General features: G+C 37.1%; 1 protein-coding gene across 2 annotated transcripts in view; it reads right to left on the bottom strand.

The window, feature by feature from the left end:
* sptlc3 (serine palmitoyltransferase, long chain base subunit 3) overlaps positions 1 to 19,858 on the bottom strand; it is a 33,208-nt gene extending 13,350 nt beyond the window's left edge. The window contains exons 1-8 of one of the 2 annotated variants that reach the window (XM_079842561.1): positions 19,332 to 19,858; positions 18,228 to 18,431; positions 16,539 to 16,693; positions 15,568 to 15,716; positions 8,443 to 8,567; positions 6,070 to 6,163; positions 2,258 to 2,363; positions 990 to 1,209 (exon numbers count right to left, since the gene is read on the bottom strand). In XM_079842561.1, coding sequence (XP_079698687.1) covers positions 990 to 1,209; positions 2,258 to 2,363; positions 6,070 to 6,163; positions 8,443 to 8,567; positions 15,568 to 15,716; positions 16,539 to 16,693; positions 18,228 to 18,431; positions 19,332 to 19,442 — 1,164 coding nt within the window. In that variant the 5' untranslated portion in view covers positions 19,443 to 19,858. The remainder of the gene's footprint in view (positions 1 to 989; positions 1,210 to 2,257; positions 2,364 to 6,069; positions 6,164 to 8,442; positions 8,568 to 15,567; positions 15,717 to 16,538; positions 16,694 to 18,227; positions 18,432 to 19,331) is intronic. The other variant, XM_079842562.1, reaches the window with a different exon arrangement.
* Between the last annotated feature and the right edge of the window lie 3,677 nt (positions 19,859 to 23,535).

The raw sequence follows: 23,535 nt of genomic DNA, 5'->3' as shown, positions 1-23,535 counted from the left end.
TACCTTTACCTTTACTCTACTGCCATCCTACCATATTTTACTCTATCGTTGCTCTACCTTTATAAAAGAAAACAGTAAACCTATGTGAAGGGAACAGAAGTTTTCTTCGACAAGTTGACAGCTATGACTAAAAAGGTTGGTCGACCAGTAACACTACATTTTTCAACAGAGACAAATGATAGAAAATTGTTGAATAGAAAAGTATTTTTTATGATGATTTTATATATATATATATACACATAGATACATATATAATTTTTTTAATTAATTTGTATTAATTAATATTAATATAAACAATTTCAAATAGAACAGTCTTATTTTACATTGTAATATTTCACGATGTTACTGATTTTACTGTATGTTTGATCAAATAAATATAGCCTTGGTGGGCATAAGTGACTTCTTACCAACCCCACTTTACATTATATACATTATAGACAGGTACCATTTTAGGAAGCATCCTGTGAAAACCTGCAATTTTGATTTGACCCATAAAACAGAGCAGGCAATCGGCCAACAGTCTCACCTTATTAACAACCCAGTCAATATTACGCAACACACACGTGGGGTCTCTCTCTCTCCCCTCTCTCTGTTCTCCAAAGCATGTGTAATTCAAAAAACCTGCAGTCTTTCTCGTTTTCAGTCTTTTATAATCAACTGCCATGTCCGTGATGTGGTTCTGAAGTGAAGTGGTCTTTTTTAATGGAGTAATGAGATGAGAGAGGGGGTGTGACAGGAGCGTGAGTGACATTTGGGTAACATATGTAGTTTCACATCATGAAATGAGACCATGTGTGCGAGTTTGAAAAAGACCGGAAGGGAGAATGATATGTATGCTGGTGCATTGTGCATTTCTGCACCACGAGCGTCACCAAACGACAAACAGTAGCTCAACGTGCCGAATTTCTGTAAAACTTTGGGCTGATTTTCTGCCTCAGGAAATGCCTTGTTAAAAGGCCAGTGATAGTAAAGTATTACATGATGCCCACCTTTTTGCCAGCTATGTACCCGCCAGCAGCCCCGAAGCTCTTAGTGAAGGTGCCCATCAGAACGTCTATTTCATTGGGGTCCACTCCAAAATGTTCTGTAACTCCCCGACCTGTGGGGCCGACGGCCCCGATGCTATGGGCCTCATCGAGGTACAGATAAGCCTTGTACTTCTTCTTTAGTGCTAAGATCTCCGGCAGCCGGACTAGAGAGCCTTCCATACTGAAAGAAGCAGAGACAAAAATATTTCAGTTAAATTGTGTGCAAGAAAAGTTAGAAGTCAGATCACTGACATTGAATGTTAACATGTAAACACAGGGTAAATATGTATAAATAATTCAAATGATTAAAATATTTAAATTGTATTATTGTGTGTGTCTGTGTATATATATATATTATATATATAAAACAAATATTATATATTAGTAAATATATAACATAAATAGTATATACTATTTTATAATATTAAAATGGATAAATAGATACACACACACATACAATTTTTTATAATTTTTTATATACATTTTAACTTTCATAATCCATAAACTTTAATATTTTAAATGTAAAATATGTTAAATGTAAAAAATACCTACAATCAATACTATTATAAAACGTCTCTACTACTTGGCAGATATCACTGAAATAAGTCCTAAAAATAAAAAATAAATCACACCTACACGCACTGTAAATGGTTTGATCTGGTTACCTGAACAGTGGTTGCAAGTTTGTGACTCATTTACAATCTTCTATAAATCACCCGTGCATTTCATATAACGTTTATGAATCTTCAGTGTTCACATCAAAGCACACTGAGCACAGATTTATGCAATAAATGACCTTACAAAAAGGGTTATCAATGCGCACGAGGCTGGAAAGGGTTACACAACCATGACTGAAGACTTTGGCCTCAATAAACCAACAATCAGACATGCAGTGTCCAAATGTGTAACATTACACATCCGAAACAAGAGTGATAAAGAGGCACAGACAATTTTGTTATCTCCACTGCAGCCAAAGTAGGTGCCACTGGTTATTAAATCCAAATGGTTGTAGCTGTTCTCCAACAATGATAGCATATTTTTGCTTTTTTTTGTGTTATTTAATTTAATTTCTGCTTCTTTGTAAAGCAATTTGAGCTATAATTTCATAAAATGTACTCTATGAATTGTGTTATTATTAAGTTGCTCAGTTACATCATCTTTTATTTGATGTAGCTGATTACATTAAGGGTGGAATGAATATGATTGTAAACATTCACAAATGTTCTGACCTGTAAATGCCCTCCACTATGATGAGAATCTTCTTCCAAGAGCGATGGGTACGAGGCTGCCCTGAGCAAACCGCTTCCTTCAGCAGCTTTTCTAGACTCTGCATGTCTGCAAACAAACACAAAACCGGCACATTATGACACAATCAGGTATTAAAGAAATACACACTGTTGAATGCTATAAAAATGATATTTTACCCAACCCAAACAAAAAGCATACTTATTTTTTAGGTCTTCTCGAAGCCAAAATAAGAAGGGTGCGTTCATAAATGCCAAGTGGTTGGATTTTATGTGCCAGTCATGAGCAGAAGAAATGTAGTTTTATTAAAACATATTTAGAAATATATATGGCTGTAATATTACATCACAAAGCTACAAACAACAGGATGTGACCAACAAGTTTTGTTCTTAGATACACCGATCAGGCATAACATTATGACCTCTTTCCTAATATTGTGTTGGTCCCCCTTTTGCTGCCAAATCAGCCCTGACCCGTCGAGGCATGGACTCCACTAGACCCCTGAAGGTGTGCAGGGGTATTTGGCACCAAGATGTTAGCAGCAGATCCTTTAAGTCCTGTAAGTTGCGAGATGGGGCCTCAATGGATCGGACTTGTTTGTTCAGCACATCCCACAGATGCTCGATTGGAATGAGATTTGGGGAATTTCGAGGCCAAGTCAACACCTCAAACACGTTGTGCTCCTCAAACCATTCCTGAACCATTTTTGCTTTGTGGCAAGGCACAAAAAGAGGCCACAGCCACCAGGGAATACCGTTTCTATAAAAAGGGTGTACATGGTCTGCAACAATGCTTAGGTAGGTGGTACGTGTCAAAGTAACATCCACATGGATGGCAGGAGCCAAGGTTTCCCAGCAGAACATTGCCCAAAGCATCACACTGCCTCTGCCGACTTGCCTTTTTCCTACAGTGCATCCTGGAGCCATGTGTTTCCCAGGTAAGCAACGCACACGCACCCGGCCATCCATGTGATGTAAAAGACAACGTGATTCATCAGACCAGGCCACCTTCTTCCATTGCTCCATGGTCCAGTTCTGATGCTCACGCGCCCACTGTTGGAGCTTTCGGCAGTTGACAGTGGTCAGCATGGGCACCCTGACTGGTCTGCAGCTATGCAGCCCAATACGCAACAAACTGTGATGCACTGTGTACTCTGACACCTTTCTATCAGAACCAGCACTAACTTCTTGATCAATTTGAGCTACAGTAGCTTGTCTGTTTGATCAGAGCACACGGGCCAGCCTTCACTCTCCACGTGCATCAATGAGCCTTGGCTGCCCACGACCCTGTCGCCGGTTCACCACTGTTCCTTCCTTGGACCACTTTTGATAGATACTGACCACTGGGAACACCCCACAAGAGCTGCAGTTTTGGAGATCCTCTTTCTGGACACCCCAGCAATGCACATCTCATCAGCTCAGTTGAAGCTGCATGAAATGAGAGACCTGAATTAAATGTGTCAGATTATGGAGACACAATCTGGCAGTGCTGCCAGACCTTGCTAGAAAAATAAGCAACATGGTCTGGCAAGATAAACCCCAAAATAAGTGACCTACCTCATCAAAATAAGCCTGTGAGAGTGTTTATGGATCAAGGAGAATTGCTTGAATTCAATAATCTGATTTATTTTGGCATAAACTTGCATAAAACAAACATTAGCCAAGGCTAAATTGCATCTTACTGCAAAAAATGCTTCCCAATAATTGTATCCTAGGGGAAGGGTTGGAAAAGGCAGAAACAGGGAAAGAAAAGGGAAATAAATTACAGTGATTAATAGCGATGTTATGTAAAATTGAGCTCTAACAGCACACTGGGATATTCAACGAAGCTATTACTGGTTGGTCATATTTTATTGTGTAAGCCCAAATGTGTGACTGTTTTCAGTAAATACACCCCCCCAAAAATCAACTCACCCACATTCATAAACAACTAGCCTACAGTCGCTTATGATAACCAGACATGGCAACACTACAAACTAGCCAACAGATGGCAGAGTTGAACTGTAAAAATCAAACATTTTAAAAGCAGAAGCTGGTTTGATTCTGGCCTGTCACACATCCTGATCTCATTCCTCCTCTCTTACTCTAAAAACGTACTGCCTTCTCTACTGTCTCTATGAATAAAAAGTGACACGAAGCCCACAGAAAAGAATGTTCCATATAGTCTCTCATTAAAGTGGCCTCATTTCAAACAGGTGAACGTATTTAGGCCAGTGAAGGCCAACACGGACGCGGCCTGCTTTCACTAGCCATGCAGTCCTGAAATACTACACTCACCTTAACAGATCTGCCAAAGGTTTCAGGTTAAGAAGAAGAAGAATGACTAGTACAATGTAATACTGGATGAAACAAGGCGTGGGGGCATAAATACTATGTTTGTTGACTTGTGTGTTATGTTATCACTAGTTTATTCAATATGACAATGACAGTAATTGCAGCTTGGTTATAGAGGTTTTTAGCCAGTTGTGTTTATAATACAAAAACATATTCAGTGTGCAGTGGAAACCTACCCACTCACTTCAAAATCTGTCTCACTGACGTGCAAAACAGCAATAATCATTATTCAAAACAATGATGTGCAGCTTTCAAATGAAACTACAAAAATATTATTCTGTGTACCATATTTTTACAACTGTAATCCTTTCCCAAGGATTGCAAGTCTTCCAGCAAATCCTTACGTAATTGATAAACTAAAAAAAGCTCAAACACAGGCCTAAATATTCCCAATGTCAGCAGCACATTCAGAGCATTTGACCAAATCGAGTCTGTTTGCGTTCGAATGCGCAAATGAGCATAAGCCGACACCAGCCAGAGAAACAGAGATAAATAATATCTACCTTCCTGCAGAATTTATGCTGGAATGTGTTGGATGTGGAATTTTCCCACTTCTGGACATTGCGCAATCCTCAGTAGATGACGGATGAAGAATCAAAATGGCAATGGTAGCGTTAGTGTGGTAGGTATTTGGCAACAAATATGTCCTAACAACCAAAATGCCTGTGATACATTCATTGTTATGCAATGCCAACGTTTATTCTGCAGGTGTATAGGTATCAACAGAGGATCATACCATATTTTACGCCCCTGTTCCTGCAAATGCTTGCTAAACAGGTTTGGATTATCATATAATTATGGACTTTGGCTAATTAATGAATTTCATTTCCTTCAAAGTAAATGTTTATCATTAGCTCATCATATCCGCCCATGTTACATCATACACCTTCGATGAAATCAAAAGTGGGAATCTCCAGGATTCCAAGTAAGAGGTTGGAATTCAAGTGACATTCCAAGCACTTTTCCAAGAAGTTAGGCATTAGTTCTCTCTCTAATCCAACACACCTAACCAAGCTAATCAAGCTTTAGTTGAATTTGAACAATGTAGTCAAGTGTAGGATCTCCTCTGTCACTTTTATCAAGACTATTTTCAGGTCAGACAGTGGCCTGTAGAGTCTCCAGGACCCACGGCCAAGTATTACATGGTACTTTAAGAGTACATGATTGCTTTTGTTCTTAATGCATCATGTATTCCTATCCATCCTCTGGAGAAAGATACACAGCGGTCATCCAGTAGCTACACAAGAATACCATTAACTACAATGGATTCCCTAAAGCACAGCCATTCTAAAACCCCAAATATGCCTCGCTGCAGGCTAATGCTTAAATTTAGTTGGCTAAGCATCACAAACTGTGAAGGTGATCACCTCAGAATGTTGAACCTTCAAGCAAGTTGTGTTGATAACTGAACGCACCGTGACCTGGTATATTTAAATTTCATAATATTGCGAATATGTACTTACTGTTGTGTTTGAAGACTCGAATGGTTGCCCCCGACAACCTGGCTCCCAGGATAAGGGACGTGTGATTTAGCTCATCGCTCAGGATCAGACAGCCCTGGAAACAGAACACATGTTACTGCATGACTCTGAACACAATATGAAGCAGGAATCTAAAGCAGGAATCCATCAATAACATGTTGTGTGAAATAATAATGTGAGGGTCAGACAAAACATAATCGCAAACAGACAAGTGTTATTTATATAGCACCTTTTAAGACACTGTTTACATACTAAATACTATACTATAGTATAAAGAGTACAAATAAAAGGATAAAATAGAACTTAAAAATAATAAAATGCAAAAAACATGGCAGATCTTGCATGCGCGTATTATACTGTACTTTTGATTTTTATTCTTATTTAATTGAATTTATCTATTTTTATAGTCTCCTCGCTCTCATTTTCTGTCATTGAATCTTAATTGTCAATTCTTTTGAGCTCATTTAATTATCTGCACCCCAGGTTCAATCCCGCCCCAGATAAGGAACGATCTGTCTGGACATTGGTCACCGATGAGGTGGTTCTTGACCTACACATATAATAGTACTAAAACTTTTAAGGAGAGAAGAGAATAAAAAAGTTAATCCTTATATTTTGTCAACAAAGAAGACTTGTCTGGGAACACTACTGAGTAATGACTTAAAGGGATAGTTCACCCAAAAATGAAAATTACCCTCAAGCCACGGAAAAAGCGCAACTGGAAAGACGATGGCGTAGGACGTAGCGTAAAAAAACGTAACTAGCATGATGATGACGTTGGACGTAGCGTAAGCATTTTGAACTGCAAGAGGCGCTACACTTTCTTCGTAAGTTGAATACGAAAGGCGGTCCACCGGTAGCTAGATATTTTACTTTATAACGTGTTAAATATGTATATTTTTCTTACGAAAACCATAAAAAAAATTCTCTTCAGAAGGCCTTTATTAACCCCCTGGAGCCATGTGGATTACTTTTATAATGGATGGATACACTTTTTTGGGTTTCAAATTTTGGGCTGCCATTCACTGCCATTATAAAGCTTGGAAGAGCCAGGACATGTTTTAATATAACTCAGATTGTATTCGCCTGAAAGAAGAATGTCATACACACCTAGAATGGCATGAGGGTGAGTAAATCATGAGGTCATTTTCATTTTTGGGCGAACCATACCTTTGTAGAAAAAAATACTATGATAGTCAAAGGAGGGCGAGATCTGCTTGGTTACAAACATCCTTCGTGTACAGCAGAACAAAGAAATGTATACAGGTTTGGAACAACTTGAGGGTGAGTAAATGATGACAAAATTGTCATTTTGTAGGTGAACTATCCCTTTTAAATCAGTTGAGTTACATTTATGCATTTAAGACACTTTTATCCAAAGCATCTAAGGGACCATTCACACAGAACACGTTTTTGCAGTTACAAACGCGAGACACAGGTCAGTGGGGCGAGAAAAAGAAACGCAAGCTCTTGAGATGCATTTTTTTCTAAAAGTTCAACTTGTTTTAACTTGAGGGCCGCATTTTTAGAACGCTGCAAGACACAAGCTCAAAGGTTACACACGTCTGTCTAGTGAATGTTTACATAGAACAACAATGGAAATGCAGTGCAGTGGAATGCAAAAAATGTATTCTGTGTGAATGGACCCTTACAGGGCATTCTATCACTGAGCATTGTTAGCCGTCACAAGCTTTAATAACTATGGGAAGCTCACTGAAATTAATCTTCAGAAACATTCTGATCTTTTGTTGTGAACTGGATGACGTAGTCTCAATATCAGCAGAGCATTGCCTGATTCAACAATTGTTGCTGTCATCTCCTCTTCACCTTGAGAGGCCTTGAACTGACACCTCTTCCAGAAGACACAAGTTGTTGGACTCAAATAACCAATACCTCAAGGCTGCAACATCATGAGGACTTTCTTAAGGGAACAACATCCCCCATCAACACAACCCAACAAGTTTTCTGAAACCTTAAGAAAGTCCCCCAGCCCTTTGGATCACATCCAGATCCTGAGGTCTTCTCATTTGAGCTGGTTATGACGACCACATCATTGGGCCCAGTATAAACAATCCCTAATGAGACACCCTAAACAAACACTGTCAGTTCAAACTGTGCTTGTTTATCTGATTGAGCATCTTTTTTTTAACAAGGGTTTGTTTAGTGTGCTGGTTCATTGGGTTATTCTGTGGTGCATGAAAAACAGTTTATAGTGGCAATTAATAGCAGGCGCCAAGAGATAACAGATTAATATACGACGCTTGTGAGCTCACTTCAGCAGATAAAACTGAGTGATTTAAGACAGATGTAAAAAAATAAAGAGGCACCGTTGTGGATTCATTTTTTAATGCTGACCTTTCCAACTAGTGCCGGAATGTTCATGGAATTGGTGGCGAAACCCATTCCAAACGCCATGGCAGACTCCATGCCCAAGAACTCAGCCACATGTTGCTCCAGTTTCTCATGGATGCTGAAGTTGCCTATTAAAATAAAGATAAAGAAATGTATAAGTTGACACTTTTATCAAAATTACTTTACAAAAGTCTCCTCTCTTTTCTTTATACAATAAAATGGAACAGAAAATGTCACAGGCCAGAACACCACAGCTTCATCCTTTGACTTTTTCTTCAGTTTCTCTGGTTTTGTGGTTAAAGGCTGAATTTGCTTGAGATGATTAATACCTTGAGGACACTTGTGAACAAATAAAATCCAAGGCAACAACTCTCCACGTCCAGCACTGAGGGTATTCAGGACCATGAATGAGTGTTAAAAGCATTCTGACAGGAGAAAAGAACAACAGTAGACCTCTCTGTTCTCATTTATTTCCCCTTTGCTAGATGTAACATTACATTAATAAAAAAATAAAATAATTACCCTTTTTGGTAAAAACACAGACATAAACTTTAAGAATTTATCAGACCACAGTCATTCCCGGTAAGATTATGCATTCTACGGCTTTGGAGGAAAATAGTTTAGAATTCTCAGCATGTCTTCTTCAGCTTTTCTAGTTTTAAAGGCTCAGAGAGCGTCATAATAGGGGAAACAAATGAGATCTGTCAGAATATGTGAGGTGAAAGGATATTAATCACTCAGTAGCTGCAGACAAAAAAATACTGTCATAATGTTAAGACAAAAACAAACAAAATATCTGATGCTGTGAGATAAAATGTGACCTGTGATATGTTAAATATAGATGTATAGGCTAAATAAATTGATATGTGCCATAAATCTCTAACGTTTTCCTTTTTATTGCTACTACAGAATGATGTTATTGTCTTTTGAAGTAATGAATAGGCCTTAGTTGAAGTTAGAAGTTTACACCAGTATTAGGAAAAACTCTGAATTTAAATAACTTTAAAGGAAGTGTTCACCCCCAAATTCCATTCTGTTATTTAATCACCATCATTTTGTTCCACATCTGTATGACTTTCTCTCTTTTGCAAAGCACAAAAGAAGATATTTTGAAGAATGTTGGTAACCATTTTGATGGCTGTACGGACAAAAACCACAGACATTTCTCAAAATATCTTCCTTTACGTTCCACAGTCATAGGGTGAGTAAATGACTGGGGTATTTCCAATTAGTTGGAATTTGAATTGAATTGGCCACACCCCTCAGGTTGTCCAAAAGGAATTTGAATTGGGATGACAGGAAGAGGAATTTACTATATCAATACATCTAATGTTTCTGTAAATCCCCTATATGTTGTCTGTATGATTATACTTATGTGTTTCAAACTAAATAAATGATTATCAACTACACTTACAGCAATTGAATTGTACTTCCTTAAATTGAAATGAACTACAGAATTTGAATTGCATTTGCAATTAAATTTGAATTACAGTTCGGCATCCTGTTTGCTGTCTTAATTCAAATTCTATTAAAATCCTGAATTCACATCTAAATGCACAACCAATTCTATTAAAATCCTGAATTCACATCTAAATGCACAATCAATTCTATTAAAATCCTGAATTCACATCTAAATGCACAACCATTTCTAAACACATACATACAATATAATATGTATGAAGTAACAAATTTAAAAACATCACCACTATACTCATGTGGGCAATGCGAGTCTTGCTCTGATCATTTCCTGATCCCATGAACCCCTCTCACCCACCAAAGTGGCAACAATACCATAAAGGTCTGACCACAGGAAATGTTTAACACCTTTAAAGGAAGACATTCTGACTAAAGATAGTTCCTACTGAATAAGACCACAGTCAAGAGTGAACGCACAACACTCAGTGTTGGTCTGTGAATAAATGCCTCTCCTTTTAAATGATTCCTATAGAGCTTTGTACTCTAAAACACCATTGATTACTCCGGACCTCTGATCATTCCCTCTCACAGCAGCAGCTGAAGCGTGATGTGTTTGATTAAACCACAATCAGGTCTGGGGCGGCTAAACTGCACTTAAATGTGATAACTGAGAAGCTCGCTCTATACAGAGGAAACACATAAGGGTCTTGACTTGTAACTGGGGTATTGTAGTAGTCTAATGAAGTGGGAAATGAGAGCGAGACCCATGAAGATCACATTCACCTGCTGAAAGTGTATACACAAGTGTAATCTGCCAATAAAACAGCAAGTTCACAAAACACCTTCACCTAATTTAATTTAAATGGATGGGAATAGCTCTGAAAACAGTAATGAGATACATTCAGGGTTAAATACAAATTAAGCTCGATCAACATCATCTGTGGCCACAGACTACCACAGGAAATCATGTTTACGGTAAAATATACAGTGGAAGTTTATGGGGAACAAGGAACTGCACCAGAATAATACACAGGAAGAGCAAAGCATAACATTTTTAACATTATGAGACTAATATGATCAAATTGCTTCCTAATCCTGTCTGCGTAAAGTTATATACAATATTTTAACTCCTGTAGCGCAAAAGTCAGTAAACACTGTAACTTTTCAATTGTTTTAAACCAAAGTTTAACACTAAATGGACGATTTACACAACCGTGCAGCATAAATACACGCATTTTCCTACAAAAGAATTCACATAATTTCAAGCGTCATATTCTTTATGTTAAGCCTTCCATAGACATTTTGTTTGTTTTTAAAAACTAAATTATTTTCTGTGGTAATCGAAAGCACACCTAAAGCTTCATTTGTTTAAATTCTGGGCTCAGTTCACACTAACTGATTATCAAAAACAAAATATATTCATATTTTAACTAGCTCCAATAAGACAAAAAAGGATGTAGCTCGATGAAAAATTCTGGTTTATGAGCCCATTTAAGCACCCACTGAGAAAGACAATAATTGTCTCATAGGAAACTAGTGTAGCCAACATTTGCCACCCACTGGTTGTACAATGGCTACATCACCATGGTGAAACATTTAGCTCTTGAAACAATAAATGTGACACTTAAATGACCCATTATGTTGTCGACTTCATACTTAAGTGCTACGTGCTTCAATGATATTAGTGTTTGACAACTGTAACTTAATGTTACACCTATCAACTCTCATGGTGACTGAAAACAAACACATATAATGAATTCTAAAGACACAAAGATACTCCAGACAGAATTTCTGTAAATTATTGATGATAGAAGTCTTAAAACCTGTCAGAAAAAAAACTAAACATGGACCTTATTGATCTTGCAGTTAGAACAAAAACATCCTGTCAAACTTGACCATAACATTGTAGTAAAACATTACCCAACATCACATACAATATTAGTAAAAGAGTAATCTAACGTAACTTGGGAGATACAATACCACTTTCCAGAACAAATTTAATGGTAGTAATTCTGATAAATTCTGTGATTTTTATTCCTGTTCCTAAATGTTCATAAATACAAATCCTCCATTAGTTAAACCCTTTAAACAGTAAAACAATTTTACTTGATTCATTTACCTATATCATTTTTATATGTATTGAAACACTGATTACTCATTTTTTATGTTTAAGTACCTTTAAGAAAAATTATTTAAAAATGCCCATCCGTAATACGCACATACATACACAGGCGTCTAATTAGAAACTGCATCTTAATAGGGAGTCGTGGGGGAAGTTATTATTCCTAATTTAACAGAGGGCCTGCAGAAATATATCCGAAAGCAACGACAGCCTTTGAGAGATGCAGAAAGAAAGAAATGAATCCCTCAAATGAATAATGAATGATACGAAAAGGACTTTACACACAAATACCCTCGATGACTCATGATCACGTGTTCTTTTTGTGTCTGTTTCTGATATTTGGCTCAGATTCACACAGTGGTGCAGTCACTGCATAGCACCGCGGATAAAACATCTCAGATTACTCACTTTACAACAGATATGATCTGATATCTAATGCATTTATACTGTGTAAGAGTGTATGTAAGATGAGAAAACAGAAAAGCAGTGACACAGAGAAAGCGAAATATGTGTGTACTTGTGCCAACTGTGCTAGCGTGATGTTTAACAGCCTTGCTGATCTCAGAACGACATGTAGCGACAACCATCAAAAACAGCTAAAAAAATGTCACATATGCAAGAAACCAGAAAAACTAGATGCCAGAACATCGGTCAAACCAAAGTACTTGAACATTTGCTACTGAACAGGTCTAATCTCTAAGCACCATCAAGGGTTTCCAACCCTTTTTACCAATGAATTTCCATGACAGTTGTTAGTGATTACACAAGCGTGTCATTTTATAGAAACTGCACTCACAAAGAGTAATTTTCAAACCGATTAAATAGAACTTAGCATTAATAAATTTAAAAAAATCTATAAATCACAACAGATTTTTCTAAGCCTGGAAGTCATGTTTTTAAAGTGCCCCTATTATGCTTTTTCAAATATTACCTTTCATGCAGTGTGTAATATAGCTATTTGTGAATGTAAAAGGAAGTTTTAAAGTACAAAGTGCATGACAAATAAAGTTATTCGGTGCTTCCCAATTCACATACTATCCGTCCTAAATAGTATTCAAAATAGAATTAGTGCAAATCCAAGTATGTTGAAATTAGTATTCTAAAGATACCCGGATGGTCTACTATTTCCGAACTGTAGTTCGATGCACACTCTAACGGCTAATATTGCCCACAACCCATTGCGAGTTGAATGAGGTTTCGATTAGAAATACAAATACAGATCAAAAATGTAAAAAAAAAATACAAACATGACGGGTGTGCGAGTCCGACAGTTAAAGGGATAGTTCACCCAAAAAATGAAAATTAGCCCATGAGTTACTCACCCTCAAGTCATCCTAGGTGTATGTGACATTCTTCTTTCAGACGAATAAAATCGGAGTTGTATTACAAAAGTCCAGACTAATCCAAGCATAATAATAGCAGTAATAGTTGCTCTGTTTTTGGAGTCCATAAAAAAATGCATCTGTCCGTCAAATAACGTGATCCACGCGGCTCCGGGGTGTTAATAAAGGCCTTCTGAAGTGAATCGATACGTTTGTGTAAGAAAAATATCCATATTTAAAACTTTATCAAGTAAACTTTCGGCCGACCGCCTTCTGTGTTCAATTTATGAAAAAAGTGTTGAAAGGTCCTCTGCCGATTGAAAGACTAACGCGACCAGGTCCGCTCGTCATGACGTCACGTACGCATCTTGAGTTTCACTTTCAACATTCAACACTTTTCCACGGAAGGCGATCGGCTGGAACTTTACTTGATAAAGTTTTAAATATGGATCTTTTTCTTACTCAAACGCATCGATTCGCTTCAGAAGGCCTTTATTAACACCCCGGAGCCGCGTTGAGCACGTTTTTCGATGGACAGGTGCATTTTTTATGGACTTCAAAAACAGAGCAACTATTACTGCAATTATAATGCTTGGATTAGCCTGGACTTTTTTAATATAACTCTGATTATATTCATCTGAAAGAAGAATGTCATATTCACCTAGAATGACTTGAGGGTGAGTAAATCATGGGCTAATTTTCATTTTTGGGTGAACTATTCCTTCAAGTATAGAGGATTAGATAAAGAGGTTTGAGTGAATAATTATCAGTATCTAACTTGACGAAAATATATTTATTTAATGTTATCCACATTATATTTTATCTGCAACAGCATTGTAATGATATGTTTGGCCATTAACTTTTAAATGTATCATTATATTGAAAATGCAAACGCACGAGGAGAGTCTCCGCATGAAAGACCCACGAATGGCAGATCAATGTTCTACTACATTTCGCTCCAATACGGAAGGAAATTAAATTAAATTGAATAAGGAGGATTTGAACTGTGACAAGATGATTGACAGGGCAGTTTACGGTGACAGGATGCACATAACTAAGCGACAGAGCTTAGTGTCCCAAAGCTTGCCTACTCTTCTGCTACACGCTCAAAGTATGTACTTTTTCTTCACAAAAAGAGTACATACTTTTAGGTCAGTATAAGTAGGGAATTGGGACGCGGCAAAAGTCTCCTAAAAGAAAGAATCGATTCTGAACTGCTGAAATTAGTTGTCAGCAATTCCATTGGCTGACCGCAAATTATGTCTACTTTGACCCGCCCTCAAACACTGTAGTTGTAGCCGAGGCCTGGAAGAGTTTGATTTGTGTTGTCAACATTTTGAGAAGACGCTGTTTTCTGCGCTGCGAATCCACTTTGATGCAGGAATAAGGATTAGGAGTCAGGATTCGCACTGGAATTGATATGGAAAAAATGATGCCATCGCTACTATTTGCATCACTGTATAGAGTGCTGAGGAAGCTGAAATTCGGATATGCTAGTGAACATGTTGTTTCTGAAATGCGATTGAAGCGGTAGACCAATCACAACAGACTGGTCCGTCTGACCAATCAGAGCAAAGTAGGCTCTCGGAAAGGAGGAGTTTAGAGAGACTGAATCTTCAAACGAGCCGTTTTCAGACTCTTTGAGAAATTAGGTGATGTGCAATGTATATTATGAGAATATTAAAGTGTTCTTTGAACTTGGATTCATGTAAACTTATTGTAGGAGACCTCCAAAACAAAATGAATCCATTTTTAAAGTAGCATTAATGGGCACTTTAAAATTCCCTGACATTTCCTGGTTTTCCATCACGTGGTAAAGATAACCATTTCACCTCTAAGCCTTAGTGCAAACAAGCCAGCTTTTAACCTACACAGTCTACATGACATTTGTAAAAAATGCACTAAGTAAACATATTGCAGCATAGAAATACGGGAAGATCATTATGAGTCATTTGATTCATCACAACACATGTAATAAACCTTTAGAGAGAGATATGAAACGGGTCAGTCAATCATCAACTTACGCTGCAAATTCAAAAACAGGTTGGGCCTTTAATAAATATATTGGTGAAGGAAGAATTCTGTGAATGCTGCTCAAAGCAGGTCAAATGGAAAAAAGGCTTTCGACGAGTTTATGGTGGCATTAACTAAACCGCAATAGTTGCTAAACAACAACCTACCATGCTTGTTCTTAAGCAAACAATGTTGGATGCCATAGTTGACCTGATTCTGTGATACGTTCAGATTGTGGTATAACCGCACAAATACCTAGTTCCTGTCTTGTGCTGCAGACGCCCACCCCATACCGTCTGGTCGCCTCTGCTACGGTTTTCAGGAAGTCAAGATTGTTTTCAGCGAAACCCAGATAGTTGTAGGAGCCCATGTTTATGACGTTCTCAATGGTTCTCCCTGTTAACCTAACAGAGAAGAAACACATCAACCAAACCTTTATTAATATTGATTTATCCTGACTAGTCTGAACTAAAATCAGTGGGTATAATATAGAAGAACTTTGTGTAATACAAAGCAGCAGTTAGTGTTAGAAAATTGAAAGAAACAATAAATAACATTAGCTCAAATTACAGAAAATGGGCCAAAAATAATATAACCGTCACTTAATATATTTCTCCTCTGATGAAATGTATTAATATGTTGATATAATGTTTTTAAAAGAAGTCTTAAATACTCATTAAGGCATTTATCAGATCCAAAATACAATAAAAGGAGCAATATTTTGAAATATTATTACAATTTCAAATAAGTGTTATCTATTTTAATATATATTATAATGTAATTTATTCCTGTTGTGTCAAAGCTGAATTTTCAGCATCATTACTCCAGTCTTCAGTGTCACATGATCCTTCGGAAATCATTCTAATATGCTGATTTGCTGCTCAAGAGACATTTCTTGTTATCATTATCAATGTTGAAAACAGTTGTGCTACTTAATATTTTTTCAGGATTCTCTGATGAACAGAAAGTTCAGAAGAACAGCATTTATATGTCTTTTTTTTTGTAACAACTTAAAAGTTGTACTGTCCCTTTTGATCAGTTTAATGCAACCATGCTGAATAAAAGTATGAATGAAAAAGCAAGTTTATGGTGGTTAGTGCTGGCCTGTTTAAAACAAAATGCATGGTCTTTCTGGTGAGGTTGGTTGACCAGTTTTACTGGTTAAGTTAGTTAAAAAGTGTGCCTTGTGCCAGAAACAGCTTGTTTTATGCAAAGCATAGATTTACCGAAACGTCCAATTGTAATCATCTGATACCCTTTCCATGAGATCAAAAACCGGACCAGGTAAACTGCATATGGGCCGGTTCCAGTTGTCCCTGACTCTCATGTACATGTTCCGGGTGTAGAAGTTTTCAAAATCTTGGTAAAGGGGAACAAAGTCCTGTAATACAAGAAATAATTTACAAAATAACAACCAGAAGCACATTTAAAACAACCGAACATCACAATTTCATGCTTCCCTTCCTCAATATTCATTCATTAAAAAGAAGAGGCACAGCTGACCCGAGATCAGCCATAAACGACACTGTTTGCATGTGGGTAGTTACAACCGGGTGAATGTTTCAAAACCATCTCCTCTGTGAGTATCAGAGTCCTGAGAGACTCGCCTTCATCTTGTCCTTAAGTAAACTGCCAAAGAACAAGGGAGAGGCTAAGCAGACTCCTCATTGTGCTCTCTTTATTAAACCTACTTTGAACTGCTCCGAATCCTAGTTATGGAGACAGTAGAAACTAACAAAGGCACAACAAACTGCCGCCTGACTTTGACAAGTTTTGTTTTGCATAAGCTTTTGACTGCCACTCATACGTTTTTCTGGTCACAGAGGAGGTGTCTGATCTTAGCCCAGCGTTTCAGATCACACATCCAAAGCGTCCCAGAGAAAGCTCCAACTAAAACGGCAATCTTATTGATTCTTATAGCCTTTTTTAGCTCTTATTTAACACAAAGAACACCGTTTAAAGCTTTGCTGGTGTGTGACTCAAACGGCAATGTAGAAACCCCTGTTAAACAGGAAAAGGGAGAATGGAAATGCTGTGAGATCACATGTAAATGTTGCTCTTAAATGCTAATGTACTGTATAGGCCTACATATCAAGCACACTCTGTGAAATGTGCAGCACTCAAGTAAAACCTGTTCTTTCCGTATATATTTATTTTCATTGGATATTAATGGCAAAAAATGGTGCTATACTAGCATTCCTACACTGAACTGATTCGTATTTGTACACTCTCAATATTACAGCTAGATTAGAAGATTTAGACAATGCCAATTTGGCTGCAGTGATCATGGAAAACATGGCAAGCACGGAACAAATTCCCAATGTGTGCACTCAAACCAATATATAACGCTATTTTACTAAAGGTGTGACTCCCTCTGAAAGCTTACCGTTTCATGGTCTTCCCAACTAAGCTTCAAAAAACTCAATTTATGCCTTTGAATAATCACATCTAATGTAATACCGCAAGCTTTGAGTGAGAAATGTGCATAAAAGAGGCATCTTTTCTCAACGGACAGACCGGGAGCAGAAATAATGAAGTCACTGTCCTTCGGGGTTTAATTGCGTCTTTAACCTCCCCAGCATCACCTCACACATTTCATGGAGATTTTCCATAGTGAACAGTGTGTACATTAAATGACATGAAAGAAAACACTTTGTGCTTGAGAATAAATGTGTCTTGCTTGCCTAATACTCATCTTTTTATTTTACAGTTATTTTTTAAACGTTAAGTATGCAACAGAACATTTGCTTTTTAGACACATACAAAGTTGTTATTCCAATCCTAAAATGACAAATCCTACCAATTCAGTAGAAGGTTTACATGAGGTAATGCAAAAAAATAATATTCAAAAACTAGCTAACTTTCTGTACATGGTGGTTACTGTGCAAAATGTATTAGATGGAGAGCAAACCTACCTTTTGCTCTTCTCTCTCCTGGGTCTGATGGCATTTCTCTAATCCAATAGCTCTTAATAAGTCTCTGAAATAGCCAAACAGGATGACAATTCCATAGCCCATGTATGTCAGGACAGCTACATACATGGGGGCCTCTTCGAATGAATCTTCACCCCTAACTCGAGGCTGATGAAAACCGTTTCCATGACCATTATTCAGCGCCACCTACAATATCACAGGTTAACAAAACATTATATGTTACAGTATATGTTAATATTATTGTAATTGTATTGTAATTTAGCAGACAAATGATACTCAAACATATACTACTCCATAAACTAAAGAGTCCAATTAACATAATTCAATAATAAATGCTATTTCTAAGTGTGCTAAAGCCATATCTTTCATAAGCTGTTCCAAACCTGTATGACTTTCTTCTGCTGAACACTAAAGATATTTGGAAGAATGTCGGTAACCAAACAGTTGATGATCCACATTGAATTCCGTAGCATTTTCCTTCCATACTCTGCTTAGAAGTCAATGTGGCCCATCAACTGTTTGGTTGCCCATATTATTCAAAATATCCTTTGTGTTCAGCAGAAGAAAGAAATTCATACAGGTTCGGAACAACTTGAGGGCGAGTAAATGATGACAGAATTTCCAGTTTTTAAGTGAACTATCCCTTTAAGAGAGAATTCGCCACCATGGTTTTGCCTGTGGGTTACTAACACAAATTTTTACAGTTAAACATGGGTATTGGTTACTATTCACATATTTTCAGAAGGGTAAACATTTATTTCATTACCAAAAGCGCCCATGAACTTTAAGCATATTTTAGTCATGACTCAAAACGAATTGGTGACTCGTTCTTCTTAAATGATTCATTAAACGAACCACCTGAACGAACCGATTCGGTGAAATGACTCGGACCTCCCAATTCAAATTCCATGCCAAGTCATACCCCTAAATATATTGTAGAAAAGTAACAGCGTTGTCTGTAAAAACTACTTCGGGTCATCTTTAAGGATTACCCCTTAATTCTAGGACTTTCATTTTTAATAGAACACGTTTAGCGACGTATTTTGCGATGAATTGAGTGATGCAGTTTGACATAGCCTAACTTACCTTTTCTTTTTTGTGATATCCATTTTTCAAATTGTTGTTTTCCTGTTGTTTCTGGTCACAATGAGACTTCAAGGTTCCGTTACGTGGATAATGTCCATCTGTTCGCATCATGTTAGCAAAGAGTCAACGCTGAATAATGAATTAGGCTATACTATTGAACTTCTCTGTTCCCCAGTTTAGAGAAGTGTGTGTGTGTCCGTTGAAGTGTAATTCCCTGATGTGAGTTCACCATCCGACAGCTCAAATGACTTTGATTTGTGTACACACAACTTTGGACCAGGAAGTATTCACGGACATCAGAGGTAGGCTACAACGCGACGCAACGCGACTGGGCGCTCCCTTTGACAGATTCGAAGATCATATAAGAGCTCCAGCTTTGTACAATGAAGACACGGCGGTACTTTCAAACTGAGAGACAATCGTTCGGAAATCGGAATCTGCGTCTGTGTTTTATAGTATTAAAAGCAAAAGTAAAACTGCTGCAGCCACTAAAACCAAGTTGTCAGTGGTAAACCTAACACGTCTATAGGCTACACGATGAAAAATGCACGTTGTGTAATATGCAAATGATGTCTATTATCTAACAGCTTGAAAATAGCTTACTGAGTTTTCATTATCCATAATTTAACTATAAGACCAAGTAACCAAAGATGGATCTTGGATGGGCCTCTGACTGCCAGGGTCCTAGATCTGAGAAGCCCCCCATAAACGAGGCACTGCAAATGTAAAATGTTTTATGTTATGAATATTATGTTATTGTCAGTGTTTCAATTAATTACATTTGTGGTGTTTTATTATTACAATTAACCTGTGTTATGTGTGATGTAAGTTCTTACATCACACATAACACAGGTTAATTGTAATAATAAAACACCACAACTATTTGATTTTTATCTGTTTGCCAGTTTATGTTTGTAAAAACTGTTCAAATGTATCGTTCTTTACATTCCTTACCCATCTTCTTCTCTTTTCTGGTTCTGATGGCAATCCAACAGCTCTCAATAGGTCTTTGAAATAGGTTAGATCAATGTAGCCTAACTATAAACAAACTATTATGAAAAAAAAAAAAAATTCCATCACCCTTCATATATTTAGTGTTAGCACAACCGTTTTGTTCAGATACAATATTAGCGTTACTAAACATGTTTTTATTATATTTTATTTTTTACAAGGTTATCAAGGGCACCAGTGTTATTTTAATATTATTTATAGGTTACTTTTTATAGGTTCAATTGATCTTTTTTTTTCAGTTTTGTTTTATTTTAGTTTTAACCCTTTTTATGTGTGGTTGTCATTTTTATTAGTTTTTTATATGTATAATTTGATGTCAATTTGATGTACCATATCAGTTCATTGCAACTTTTCTAATTTTAATTTAAGTTGTTGAAGTATCTATCTCATATTATATTTTGTTTATTTATATGAAATAAGCAAAATAATTTTTAATAGTTTTAGTTAACAACAACACTGAGGTGCTCTGCATGTGATTGAATGTATTTATGTTCTATTACATTTTTAAGATGAGCTATCTTTGAATATTTTTGCTGCCTTCTGCGTATTTACCATTCCAACTGCATTCAGCAGAATGTGGGAAGTCTTCACCACAGAACAAGTAGTCATTGTGATTACACAAATGAAGAAAGATTCTGAAGCCATACTTTTCCCTCCCTTGCTTTTTCAGTGGGATTGTGTTCGAGAGAAACAAACACCTGAGTGAGTGAATGGGAGAAACATATCTATCTAGATGGAAATGAAGAGAGAATGAGAGTGGCGACGTGTGGCAGTGGTAGCTGGCAGCAGCCTGCAGCTGTCGGAACCAATGCTGGACTAACCGTGGAACTGTCACTGCTAATTAACCACAGCTCCCCTCTCACTAAACCCTGAACCGTTCCCTCTGTCCACCTCTATCCCTCATTTCACCACATCCAATCCTCTGCCAGTGACTTGCTAAGGGAGCTGTGCTAGCCTAGATCTGTCAAGCATCATTAGCTTTATTAATATTAGCACTCATTATTTATCTCATATTTGCATGGCAGGTACTGTGCTGTGCACTTTCCCTATAGACCTCATGACTTATCAGTAAGGCACGAGATGCATTGTTGTTTTATTACGTTTGTTATTATCTTATTGGGTCTTTAACATCTTATTAAAGGTGATATTTAAAAAAAAAAAACTAGCGTTCGGTGAACGCCCAGTTTATCAAGCTAATTTCAGTATCTAACAAAGTGCTCCTCGTGTGCCCCAGTGAAATGTTAATAATAAATCAGTTTTTGACTAGAGAAATTACCGTACACTGACCTGAGAAATATTTTCCCTGACGATATGTCATCAATAAGTCATGTGATTGTTTACAGACTCCCGATCCGCAAATGAATCACTCTTTTGAGTATGTTCTTTTTCTAGCAATCTCGCGTGTCTGTAGGTCTACTACTCATACTACCTTTATCGTATCTCGAGCATAGACCGGAAAAAAATCTTGTCATCTTGATCTCGAGAAATAGAAGTAGTAACGTAAGCCTATACTAGATGCGCTAGTAGTATACTCGGCATGTATTTCCTGTCGGTTGAATCAGAACTACCAATGCCTGATTCGTGAATGAATCTTTTTGAATTTCGTTCATTGTGGTTGACAAAACTGTCAAAATCGTTCTGCGATTCAGCATGTGAGTAAGTATGAATAAACACGCTTGAATCAGCTTACTCACGTACTGAATCGCAGTGGTTGGTCATGTAACGGAGGCCAGCTAGTAGTTGCTGTGCGAGTAAACCTCACTCCTCAGATCTCAAGGGACGCTGCTTGTTAGAGTAATCAACTCTCATGCTGGCGAACTCGTGTTCGAGTCCCGCTTGGAGCAGGCGGTTCGAACTGGAGGGGTTACACTCACTACTTTACATGTTAGAACATGCTTTACGGCACAGTGAGGATATTTAACTTGGATATTTACCTATTCTCAATTGCAATTGAGTTAAAACAAAACCGTCAAATGAAACAATTGAAACCAAATCTTCAAATGCATCATATCATTTGTCAGCGATGAAGAAGATCCTGCAACATGTGATGGTAACAAGTAGGCCTACAACACATTCTACTTTTTTTTTTTACTAGTATCTTGGAGTACCATGTAGCCTAAATACCACGGCAAATAAGAGTATGCATGCAGTAACATGTTATATTTCAAAGTACCATGGTATTTAAGTCTGAAACCTGAAACTCTATACCACACTACTGCCCAAGTATCCTTTTTATCTGGAGGTGTTTTTATCTGAAGAGAAACATATGAGAAATTTTATCATAAGAGAAACTTATGTGTCATGTAGGCTACATGTTCAGAGATGTTTAGCAGCCTATCGGCTAACGCACTCAAAAATAGATTAATAAATAGAGATCATTTTTTACGTTCTTAATTCTACAATTAGCTTAACAATTTGAGTCATAAATTGAATTGAAAAATTTTTTTTATTTGAAAATAATTGATTTTGAATAGATTTATGATTTTTTTTAGATTTGCTTTAATAACAGCAGCATGAACTTCACAGGTTAATGTAAAGCCTGATGAAAATGTTATCTTTGATTGGAAAACCGATCAAATAAGCAAATCCAATAATGTGAGCATCTTTTATTATATACATAAATGTTCACATGGACAGTTACAATTTTGCTTATTATAATTAGTGACCTTGAAATAGAGCAGAATCTTAAATATTTCTTAATTTTGTTATAATATTTAATTTATTCCCCCAAATCCTAAAACTTGCTGCTTTGTTCAATGTTTACATTAGATTATAAATCCCACATTTTCAATGCAGTCATACGTTTGAGCCCCACTGTGGATTACTAAGAATAATACAAAAGTTATATATTTCTCCAGATGCATTTTGATAGAATCTTTGTGATGGTTTTCAAAGAATACCCGCTGAGCCACATGTCTGCCCGCTAACCAAACCCTTCCTGGCAGTAATTCGTAAGTAAAGTGACATGCTAAGTAAAGATAAAAAAAGAAGATTATCACTTTTACCCTTGAGGAAACCTTGCTGTTTAGAACTCTCTTGACCTCATTTAACAAGACTTTGTGTCTTGGTGTGTTTGTGTTTGTGGTAGACTCTTATTTTGCTAATGACTATGCAAATGAAGTTCAGAAGGCTGTGTACATCTGTACCTGGAATCTGTTCTTTATGGAAAACAGTGGGAGAGTGCTTTATTTCG

This window comes from Gobio gobio (assembly GCF_949357685.1).
Source record: "Gobio gobio genome assembly, chromosome: 18".
Classification (NCBI taxonomy): domain Eukaryota; kingdom Metazoa; phylum Chordata; class Actinopteri; order Cypriniformes; family Gobionidae; genus Gobio; species Gobio gobio.
The sequence above is the reverse complement of the archived record's forward strand: the minus strand, read 5'-3'. Positions and strand labels throughout refer to the sequence as shown.